Source organism: Alnus glutinosa, chromosome 1 (assembly GCF_958979055.1).
Source record: "Alnus glutinosa chromosome 1, dhAlnGlut1.1, whole genome shotgun sequence".
NCBI classification, from domain to species: domain Eukaryota; kingdom Viridiplantae; phylum Streptophyta; class Magnoliopsida; order Fagales; family Betulaceae; genus Alnus; species Alnus glutinosa.
The window spans coordinates 43,264,507-43,276,613 of NC_084886.1; the positions used below are offsets into that span (position 1 = coordinate 43,264,507).

Sequence of the window (12,107 nt, forward strand, 5' to 3'; positions counted from 1 at the left end):
GGAGTAGCTTTTTGTTAATTTGTAGATATATACAAGCCTCTGATTTTTTTTTTGGCTTTTCAATCTTTTTGGACGAATTAATTTGGGGTTTATGATTAATGAATTTTGGTATGTTTTGATAAACAATAAGTGATCTTTTATTATTATTATTATTATTATTATTATTCAAATTTATGAATATGATTTTTGAGAATTAGGTTTAATTGTCCTTCACTTATTACTGTTCTTCTGTTGACTTTATAACTCATTAAAAATTAATATATATATATATATATATAATGACAGCTAATACATAAACAGTATTAATACTGTATTTGAAAAGAAAAAAAAAAAGAAAAAAAGAGTAGCTTATTATTTATATTGGAATAAGCCATAAATGAGATTCATAAACAGTAATAGTATTTATGAAAAATAAATAATAAGAGTTATTTTTATTGGAATAAGAAGAGAGAGAGATGTACAGAAGGGATAGGTGCGTGGGTCAAAAATAAGCTTGCTTGCCCAAGAAGCATAGAATAAAAAAAGAGAGTAGTAATTAAAAAAGGGTCAAAGTCAAAAAGGCAGTAATAAATTAAAGTAACAAAAGAGTATTTATTATTAATATCCAATTAAAGCAGAATAAAAACGTTATTGATGGGGGGTGGGGGGGGAATTTAATTCCCAGTCAAGCAAGAGTGAAGAAAGTCAATCTTTTTGTGGGGCTAGCTTGTACTTCACCAAAAAAAAAAAGTCTCTAGATTCCTTAATTCACCGGAAATCTTTCAGTATTAAATGGGAAAAGGGCGTGTGACTATTTATGATGAGGTTCAGGGCACGAAAACTAATGAACGCAGAATACTACTTTTTCTAGAAATGTCCTCCCTTAACTCCAGTCAAAATTAAATTTACTTCTAAGAGTGACGGTAAGGTCCTCTGCTTATTTACGCTTGGTAAAAATTAACGGTAAAAATTGTGAGATTAGGAAAGAATTATTTACGGTTAATTTTTGCACAAAAATATCTCCAATCATTTTTTTTTTTTTTTTTCTGAAAGCCATAGACATTTAGCTACGAGTGTGACCTCGTGGTAGCCCATCACTATTTTAAAATTCCAATTCTCAGTCGCTCTCTCGCCCATAAATATCTTCATTATCAGTTCTCGGAAACTCCCTAACCTTCTTTCTCGTCCTTCATAACACTCTCTCTCTCTCTCTCTCTGTTATCTTTCCCATCTTTTGCTTCTTTTACTCACTGTGTAGAAAATTAGAATGGTGGTACCGCCGAGTACCATTCTTGGCAGCGAAAAACTTCGAGCCATGGAGCTTCCTGTAGTCGACCTTTCGGCCGAGAGATCAGAGGTGTCGAAGCTCATTGTTAAGGCATGTGAAGAATATGGTTTTTTTAAGGTGGTCAACCATGGTGTCCCTGAGGAGGTTATAGTAAGACTAGAAGAACAAGTCCTCAGCTTTTTTGCCCTACCAGTGTCTGAAAAACAACGGGCTGGGCCGGCTGACCCTTTAGGCTATGGCTGCAAGAACATAGGCTTCAATGGAGATACGGGAGAGGTGGAATATCTTACACTTAATACAAATCCACTCTCCATCGCTCAGAGATCCAAAACCATGTCCAATGACCCTTCCAAATTCAGGTTTTTAACACTTTTCTTGCCTCCATTTGTTTTTTCATTCCAATGGCTCCTTGCATGGTTTGTTTGCCTTTTGTTTCTCTCTCAATGTTTTCTTACAGCTATTTTCAACTACTATCTGCTATTCATATAGTTTTTTGTTAATCGATACTTATTTGTGCATGGCGGCGAGACTATATATATTTATATTTATATTTATATATATATATAGAAGAAATCGTAGCAATAAGACCATGCTAGCTAGCTCACAAACGTTGCTGGCATTCCATGCAATTCAAGTTACATATACCACTCAAAAAGAAAAGGAAGATATTTATAACTATTTATTACGATATATATATATATATCATGGAAAATAATCTTTATAGAAGAAACTTACTTTTTTCTATAGCATTTTATTGTAGTATTTCGAAAGGAATTTGCAGTTCTTAAACAGGGTATATTCGTTATCCTAATAGCGTCGCGGTGTTCTGGGAAAGGACCAAAGACAAGTTGCCTGGTTAGGGTTGAGTTTAGCACTGTTATTTTCAAGAAAAAGGCTGTCACGCACGAATTTGGTTTCCGAGATTGCAGTATATTTATTTCATGGAACTTTTTGAGCTGAACAAATTAAAGGTTTTTCTTTTTCTTTTTTGTGCTCTCTCCCTCTCTCTCTCTCTTTTCCTTACGGTCGTTGGCAATCTTATATATATATATATATATATATGCAACTGGATTTGAACACGAAGAAGCTCGTTAAATTGAAACCCAAAAGATGATTGATTGAACCATCAAAACACGTTAGTTTCTAAAGCATAAAGAAGGATTTCAAGTCACATGAGTCTAAGGGATGTAGTAGTAGTTCCTCCTACAAGGCAGGATGGATTTCTCCTAGACGCTTTGGTGGTCTGTAATCCATGTCCAAGCTGGTGCGTGGGGATAGCTTTCATTGTAGAAATGAATAGAAAATCACAAAAAAAAAAAAAAAGGAAAGCTCTTACAAAGTACTATCAGAATGACAAGACAGAGATACGTCAGGAAGGTCCAATCAAATCAAAAAAGAGAGTTAAAAAGGCTTGAAAAACACCCAAAATAGAAAAGAAAAGCAAACTAAAAATTGATAACTGTCACTGAAAAGGCTTAGCACAAGCAGTGGTCAATCAGACTGAGAGACATGTGTGAGTTTAACGTACATTGCCACGGCCTACTTTTTGTGGGGTTTTGACTGATGTGTGATTGTGATTGTGTGTTGCGTATGACAGCTCTGCTGTGAGTGGATATGTTGAAGCAGTTAGGGAGGTGGCATGTGAGCTATTGGATCTGACGGCAGAGGGCCTGTCGGTCTCTGATACATCAGTGTTCAGCAGGCTGATCAGGGACGTTGATAGTGACTCCATCCTCAGGCTCAATCACTATCCTCCTCTACAAGTGGACTGCAAGGATTGGGACTCCTCACCATCCTATGCTAAAACTAGGATTGGGTTTGGAGCCCATTCTGACCCTCAGATCTTGACCCTCCTTAGATCCAACGATGTGGGTGGCCTTCAAATTTCTATTGAGGATGGGGTATGGATCCCGGTCCCCCCTGACCCAACTGCCTTTTGGGTTAATGTGGGTGACACGTTACAGGTTGCTCCTCTCTCTCTCTCTCTCTCACACGCACACACATTAATTGATGTTTGCGAACAAATGGAACTGAAAGGTGCTTGGTTGGTTCGGCAGTACGGCATGGTGTCTGCAACTTTACATTGAGATAAGAGTCATAAGACTGGAAAAAAGAAAAAAAAAACTCAAGAAAAAAAATAACTAGTCCCTTCCATGCTCCCATTCGTTCCTGTAGTTAAATAGTTCTTCTTACCTAGACCCCCCCCACCCCCACCCCCACCCCCACACAAAAGGTTATAAAATGAAGTTTTGCTTACTCTTTGGTAACAATCTGTAACCCTTGGAAGAAACTAAAGACAACCAATATATATTTCCTAACTAAAGAACTGTTTTTAATCAAATAATTTTTACTGTTACGTCATTTTAATCCGTTTGTTGATATTAGATATTCTTTTTGCATGTGTGTTTTTGAAGGCTATGACAAATGGGAGATTTGTGAGCGTGCGACACAGGGCCCTAACAAACTCATGCAAGCCTAGAATGTCAATTGCCTTCTTTGGGGCTCCACCCCTCCAAGCAAGGATAGCTGCCCTTCCAGAAATGGTTGCCCCCAACAGGCTCTCTCTCTACAGGCCCTTCACTTGGGCTGAATACAAGAAAACAATATACTCTCTCCGCCTCGGGGATACTCGTCTTGACCTTTTCAGGACATCTACAGATGACTGAATTGCTTCCTGAATTCAGTGCTGCTGTTGAATTGTATTGTGGGGTCGAGCAATTCCAAGATATGAAAGGGTTCTTTCGTGGATTTCCTTTTCTTTTTCTTTTGTGGAGGGCCAGGGAAGAAGGGGCCTCAAATTGTATACAAATCTCTCCTGTAGTTTCTACTAGAGAAGGATGTAGACTTGTAATCTTAGAATGGGGAAAAAAAAGTTTGTGCTAGTGTAATTTCAGTCATCGAAAAAAAATGCCAATTATATCCCAAGTTTGATGTGCTTAATTTATGCCTTCATGGAGACATCCACTGGTAACATTATTTGATGCCCCATTGGGCAATTAACCTTGTTTCTTCCGAAAATTGATCAACACAAAGTTTCTTTATACACATGACCAATAGACAACGTTTCTTATGAAACTAGGCTGCAAGAAATTTCTGTGACTTTGTCTATTGAACTGACACGTGAAAATTACATGTTCTAGTAAAAATACATGTCAAAAAAATCATATGCATTTTAGTCTTTTAGACACATGTCTAAGTTAAAAAAGAAAATAAAACTGTCCTTTTACAATTATGAACACAATCAAGCTCTTTTTGTATATTATCTCTTCTGCTATACACTCGAATTTCAAAGATGCATGGCAAAATGGGTTTCTTTAAATGCATTCATGATCAGCATTCTACAAAACTAAAGGGGCAAGCAAGCCCTAACATTTTTAAAAGGGATTGAGATTAATTTCTAGCAATTTTATTTATTCAAATTGCTTGTTTTAGAGCCCATATGGGTCTTATATGTCCAAATCACCTACTTGCCCGACCCACTTGGGCAAGTAGGACCTATACAGACTCTCTCCCCCGTACAAATTGCTAATAATTTGGCTAAAAAAGTTGGCTGAAAATTCCCATCCTCTAAGAAGACCTAGAAAATAGGAAAGGAAGAACAAAGTTACAAGTATTGTTATATTACATTTAATATAAATACATACAATTGTTTTGCAGTAGAGCCATACAGATGGGTTAAGATGCTCTCAAAAAAAGAGTCATAAAAAATGAATCGTCCCTCCAATTAATGAGACAACAAAATCATATTTTACAGTTTTGTTTAATTTTTGAAAACAGGGCCACAACCTAATTAGTGGTGGGAGAAAAAAGTTAGGCCGTTCAGATATTGAAAGATAGGAAGGCTTTACTGGTGTGGATAATATACCCTCACATAGATTTCCAACTGTCATGTGTGCATGAGAGGCATGTGATCATATGTGCAATAATTTAAGGGTTAAGTACTTTTTATGCATTTTTAATAAGCTGCATGGGCTTACTAGAAAAGACTTTTAAACATATACAGTTTGGCAAATCATTCCAATTTTCCTAAAAAAGTTAAACTAAAAATATTCCTATTTTTTAAATCAAATTAATAATTTTTTTTTATTATTCAACCAAAAAAAAATAAAAGAACATAATTTGTTCATTTTTCCTATCCAAAAATTTTAATTTTATAATTTTTTTTTTACTTTATATCACATTTATCACTTTTTATTACCATTAAAAAAAAAATTCACTGCAGATGGGTCTGCTGCTCTTTTATAGAAAATTTGTAAGTAGGAATATAGCATTTATTCTACACTGAAAACGCATTTGCAGCTACATTAATAGCTGTTATATGTATAAATTGTGCAATCCGATAATTTTGTAAATGACAGGAAAGAACATTCACATTTCACAGCATTTCAACAGAATTTTTTACGCTGTCGTAGTGCTGGAGGGTGCCTTGAACAGAATTTTTGACAGTGTCCTACTACAACAGGGTGCCTTGAGATTTACAAACCACCGACATAAATAAATTAAAAAAAAATAAATTAAGTTTGTACAAATATTCTGGTTTGGAGATAAGTACAAATAGAAAAATGCTAAAAATACAACAAGTGCATAACTAATGCACAACCCCAAGACACATTTGGGTGGAACCTACGTGTTAATAAATGATAGAATTTACTTATTTTTATAAATTTAAACTTTTAAAATAGAGGAAAAACTTTATTTATAATTCTTGATTTTTCATTACTTTTTTTTTTTTTTTTTTAAAAAAAAAAAAAAAGCATCTAAATTTTGAAAAGTGACAATTTAAAGTATCTATCTTTTAATTTTTTTTTTTCAATTTAACCCTATCTTATAATCTTCCGTTAAATCTTGTCAAATTTTTTAAAATATCCAATTTTTTATTAAAAAAAAAAAATTGCTAGGATTTAGTTATTGGTTTGCGAGAATTAAACAGAATTTACAAAAATACTCATGTTTGAAACTTTGAAATTTTTTATAAAAATAAATAAATAAATAAACACAGTATTTTGAGAATTTTGATAGGATTTAACGAAAAATTCTAACGGATTATTTAAATTGAAAAAAAAAAATTGAAAGATTGATACCCTAAATTGACACTTTTTAAAGTTTGGATACATTTTTTTCAAAAGTAATGAAAGATCATAAATTTTTTCTAAAATAAACGATAATTTAACATACGAAACTGATCAGCCTTCTCCGGCACCCTTTGGGAGCCCATGTTTTCGACATCAACTAGAGCTTCGAATATCTCCAAGTGTGGCCGCACACGAAATATAGTACTAGCCACCAGTTTCACTGCCCTAGCTGCAATCCCTTTGCCCCACTGCTTAGAGCCCAAAACATACTCAAGCTCACCTGATCTGCACTTATCATTAACGCCAGAATTTTCGGTCACTGAAATGGCACCAATTGGCCGCTTGTCACGGCAAATTGCCCTTAACCATGGGTGGGGAATAACCTTGTTCTTCATAAACTCTATGCCACCTTATTCCCGTGCGCAAAAACAAGTCACTTTAATTAATTATCATCTGAAGCCAACGTACACCATGAGATATGGTCTATGTCAAAAAGATCCGGTGGCCCAAGTGTGATCTTAGTGAATCCATATATTGCCACCTTCTTTTCGGTCTTATTTGCAACAACCTGTCAAAACTATAGATTAAATGATTAAATATATTTATTTCTATTAATTTAAGTTTCAAAAGTAGTTGTTTAATATAGAATCAGAGCGCCTATTAAAGCTAGTACATATTATTAAATGATGAGAACTAAATGCATGTCTTGAGTTTGAATATCTAATTAAGAGAAAGTTTAAGCCCACATGTCAGGGGGTGTGTTGGAATATAAATTAAAAGATTAAATTCATTTATTTCAATCAACTTAAACTTTCGAGATAAATAATAATTTAATAAAATTTCATTCCATTTGTACTAAGATAAAAGCCAATAGTTTGAGAAGTCTATGGGTGAGTACTTGAAATGTGAAGTGGTGCATGCCGAGCAAGTCATCAACGAGTGGTTGAGTATTTTGAGTTGGGGTGGTCAGCCCCCCAAGTGGGAGTGGTTAGAGTGGTCTGACTGCCTTGACCACCACATTGGAGTGGCTAATCGCTCTCTAAAGGGTAAAATGATGGTCTCGCCACCCAACTTTTTTTATTTATTTTTTAAATCACTTCAAGTGTTCATTTTGAATGAACAATATGAATCTATTGAAATTCTTTATTTAAAATAAAAATGAATATTTAGATTTGAAACCTCATTCCGCGTAAAAATGTGTGGATGCAAGGGCTAAGGCAGTTGGTTGCGAATAGTAAACGTCCGCAGAGTAAGAGGGCTGTGGATAACTAGGGTGTGTTTGGTAACCAACTTTCTCTTTCCTCCCCTTATTTTCACTTCTCTTAAAAAAATAGTTAACTTCAAAACATTTTCACTTTTTATATCACATCAATAATTTTTTATAATTATTCAAATAAAATAAAATAAAATAAATTCACTACAAAATAAAACTTTTTCAACTTTTCCATGCAAATTCTTTCTACATTATATCATGTTAATCACTTTTTACTACTACTAAAAAAAAAAAAAAGGATCTCTCAAGTATGAGGGTAAGGTGTTACCAAACGGGCCAATATATAACGATTGTAGGAGTGCATAGACGCAATAAAGAGTGAGAAACTAGAGAATTATAGTATATTTACTTTAATGAAGGAGGTTCCTTTTTCATATCTCTAAATTACATCTGCAGAAAACAGAATCGTCCTAAAAATGGAGAACATTTCTCTGTCTTTATTAGCATTCATTATTTTTGCACTGGTAAAAGGTCACAACGTCTGCAGGCCAATAATGCTAAAAATAAATATTTCCCTCGGTCAGCCAATTATATACTACCAAGGACAGAAATTCATCTCAAATAGAAAATCAGTATTCAAAAAGGTGTGTATAGGTGTTATTGCTGTCTTATCCCACATTGCCAGCACGAGACGAGCGCCGGGACAAGTCGGATAATTACAGACAGCATGAGTGGCTAGAATGTTCATACCTTTCTCGGCCTTTTGGCTAAGATCAAGTGTAGTATCTGTTCTTATCAGTTTAATATCTGTTACGTGGCCCATCAGGCCACATGATATTAAATTAATTTCTCTTAATTGGGGGAGAGTCAATCGCAGTAGCTTGCTACTGAGCCTCTCGAGCGTCGCCTATGTGTAGCACTATTGCACGGGCCTAGCGCACCCCACCCAAATCAAAACCAAGGTACTCTTGGCTCGTACCCGTTTCGATGTGTTTCGGTTCTTCCGAACAAGACAACTTTCGTTAACAAGTCGAGTTAGATTTGCCAGAATGTTTAGTGTTAAATGAGCAGAAAGTTACACACCACTAATTTCTTCATGAAGTTTATGCAATCTTCTATGTGATTGTAATGCTCCCAAGTCCCAAGTGGCAAAACGAGTCATTTTTATCATCTGTGACCCCCACCATGAAATCTTTAATGTCCAAAAGATCCAAATGCTGAGGGAGATATCTGAAAATTCATTGCAGCCTTCTTCTCTGACTGATTCACAAGCTCCCTCTATTATACTCGATCTGACGGATCATAAAGTTGTTGTAAGGGTGTTGCATGTACGAAAACATGAGCTTCAAGAAACTGCTTGGGATCGAAATAATATATAGATGAAGAAAAATCTAGCTAGTTGTATGACTAATGAGGGTCCATCTGGCATTAACTGACTACATTTGTACACTGATGAATAAAATACTGCTGTTTATAAGGCTGCCTTAACTGGCTGCTAGCTGTTTCCCTGATAACAATGCTAAATAGTTTATGTTCAATAGGCTAGGGACCTCATAATTTCAGTTTTTGACGTCTTGTTAAACTCTTGGGGCCAACTTTGATGCATGCGTCTTCTCTTTCTCTTTAAGAGAATCTATCAAATTTTTAAACAATTTATATTTTTTGTTGATGAATAAACGAACTTCTTTAATAACCACGAAAACATTGGTAGGTGTTGCAAATTTTAGAAACACCCATCAAAAATCACTTCCATTTCCAAACTGGAAGGTGTTCCCACCATTGGCATGGCGAAGGAAATGACGATTGATCTTTCAAAAATCACACTCCGTCCATATAAAATTTCCTATGTTGATGACTTCTTGATGTACGGTGGCGACGACAAAGTGACACGGTTCACCCGGTGGAACACCTTCACCTCCAAGGGGGAAGCACTTTCCTATATCAATGCAAGGACTACTGCATTCCGCACCCTTATTATAGATCCATATGCATAGCTGACCATTCGATCAGATTTATTATCATCGTGCCAAAATCCGGTGATGACAGATGTAGGGCAGATGTTGGGTACGCCTTAGCTGCCGAGTACTGGGGGCAAGGTATAGCAGCTAGAGCAGTGAAGATGGCCATCGCCCAAGGGTTAAAAGAATTCCCAGATGTGGTCAGGTTTCAAGCTTTGGTTGAGTTGGAGAACAACGCCTCTCAAAAGGTCTTGGAGAAACTTGGGTTCCTCAAGGAAGGTAATCATGAGGAAGTATGTAATACCCTTGATATTTCTTAGGCAACTTTTCCAAAGAACGACTAGAAATGTAATGAAGAAAGAAAGAAAGAATGAAGAAAGAACTATGTATATTATTGCAAGTAAGGTAGGTTGATTCGAGCTCAACCTAAGCTCCAAAGAAATAAACAAAAGAAAACAAATGATCCAAGATTTCCATGACTGAATTCAGAATCTAACTCTGTTTATAAAGCTCGACACTTACAACTGAAACTAACTGTTAACTACATTACAATACACGTGTACGCCCATAACAGTCCACGTGCACCAACCTCTCGGCTAACTTCTCTCTCAGTGAGCACTACAATCCCCTCCCCTTTAAAGAACCTTGTCCACAAGGTGGGGAAATCTGGAACATAAGTCCCAATAAAGCTCCCAAGTTGCATCCTCCACTGTGGTGCCTTTCCAGTAAATTAAAACCTCTGATAGTGACTGATTATTATTAACCTTTCGGAATCTACGCTGTAAAACAGCTGCTGGTTCCGACTGAATCTCCCCTTGAGCATCCATTGGTGGCAAAGAAGGTAAAGGAACTGAGTGGTTACCCAGCTGTTTCTTAAGACAGGAAACATGAAAAACAGAATGTATGTTGGAATAGCAGGCAAGGCCAACTTATAAGCAACCTCACCTACTTTACTCACAACTCGAAAGGGTCCATAAAATCGAGGACTCAATTTCAAACACTTCCGTAGTGCTAAAGTCTTCTGCTTATAGGGCTGCAGTCTGAGATACACCCAATCTCCTGGGACAAAAGATCTTTCACTATGCCTCTTATCATACTGAGCCTTCTGTCTTTCCTGTGCAGCAAAGAGGTTATGACGAAAGATAGCCAAAATCTGCTCTCTGCAATGAAGATGGTCCTCCACTGCTTGATTACGAGTTGTACCCGGAATATATTCGATCAACTTTGGTGGAAGGACACCATATAAAACCTGAAAAGGTGTAAGCTTCGTAGATGCATGGAAATTGGTATTATACCAATACTCTGCCATAGCCAACCAAGAAGACCAAGTCTTCGGCTTTTCACCTGCATAGCACCGCAGATAATGCTCCACACACTTATTCACAACTTCTGTTTGACCATCCGTTTGAGGATGATATGCAGTACTCATAGCCAACTGAGTTCCTTCCAACCGAAATAATTCTTGCCAAAAAGAGCTTGTAAAAATGGGATCCCGGTCACTCACGATATAACAAGGAAGACCATGCAACTTGAAGACATTGGTCATGAAAACATGAGCTACTTTAATAGCTGTAAATGGGTGAGAGAGAGCCATGAAGTGAGCATACTTACTGAGCCGGTCCACAACTACCATAATCACACTAAATCCATTGGACAAAGGGAGACCCTCAATAAAGTCCATAGACACATCAGCCCAAACTCTTGTAGGTACGGGCAGAGGTTGCAGTAAGCCCGCCGGTAAAACAGTCTCAGCTTTATTTCTTTGGCAAGTATCACATAATTTCAAATAATGCTTGAGATCAGAATGCATACCAGGCCAATAGAAGTCCAACTTGGCCCTATGGAGAGACTTTTGGTACCCTGAATGCCCTGCAGCTGGACGATCATGTACCAAGTGCAAAATTCTGTTCCTCAAAGATTCGACAGGACCAACATATATCCTGCCCTTATACAAAAGCAGGTCATTCTGGAATGTAAAGGAGAGATGACTAGCATTGTCAGCCTTCAAGTCCTGAATAATCTAAGTAATAGCTGGATCATGTGCATAACTAGCTTTAATATCCTCCACCCAAAGAGGATTAGGAAAGGTTAATAACATGAGTTGGCCATCCTGCTGAGATACTTCTTCATCTTCTATCTTTCTTGACAAAGCATCAGCCACAATATTTTCTCTTCCTGCCTTATACTCGATAGTGAAATCATACCCCAACAACTTTGTGATCCATTTTTGCTGAGTAGGTGTACCCACTTTCTGTTCCAACAGAAATTTCAAACTTTGATGATCAGTTTTTATCTTGAAAGATTGCCCTAACAAATAGGGTCTCCACTTCTTTACTGCCGAAACTAGAGCCAACAACTCTTTTTCATAAGTGGAAAGATGAAGAGCTTTGCCTTTAAGAGCCTTGCTGAAAAAGGCTATAGGATTAGAAGCTTGCATAAGCACAGCCCCAATGCCCACCCCGGAAGCATCACATTAAATAATGAAGGGCTTAGTGAAATCCAGTAATACCAAAACAGGAGGTGAGGAACCTGCCTGTTTCAAATTGTTAAATGCTTCTGTGGCCTCTGGCGACCAAAGGAAGGAATCCTTCTTTAAT

The 12,107-nt window shown here is 36.6% G+C and overlaps 2 protein-coding genes and 1 non-coding gene across 3 annotated transcripts; all 3 read left to right on the plus strand.

The window, feature by feature from the left end:
- Nucleotides 1–1,137: 1,137 nt before the first annotated feature.
- LOC133882925 (gibberellin 2-beta-dioxygenase 2-like) lies at nucleotides 1,138–4,207 on the plus strand. Its single transcript, XM_062322167.1, has 3 exons — nucleotides 1,138–1,626; nucleotides 2,865–3,231; nucleotides 3,682–4,207. The coding sequence occupies exons 1-3, from the start codon at nucleotides 1,247–1,249 to the stop codon at nucleotides 3,931–3,933; spliced, it is 999 nt and encodes a 332-aa protein (XP_062178151.1). The 5' UTR covers nucleotides 1,138–1,246; the 3' UTR covers nucleotides 3,934–4,207.
- A 4,091-nt stretch (nucleotides 4,208–8,298) lies between these two features.
- On the plus strand, nucleotides 8,299–8,498 carry LOC133858965 (U2 spliceosomal RNA). The gene has a single exon (XR_009898638.1). It is a non-coding gene; the product is annotated as a U2 spliceosomal RNA (small nuclear RNA).
- An 838-nt stretch (nucleotides 8,499–9,336) lies between these two features.
- On the plus strand, nucleotides 9,337–9,830 carry LOC133860484 (uncharacterized). The gene is made up of 2 exons (XM_062296076.1): nucleotides 9,337–9,443; nucleotides 9,563–9,830. Exons 1-2 carry the CDS (start codon nucleotides 9,337–9,339, stop codon nucleotides 9,828–9,830), a joined length of 375 nt encoding a protein of 124 aa, XP_062152060.1.
- Nucleotides 9,831–12,107: the final 2,277 nt, after the last annotated feature.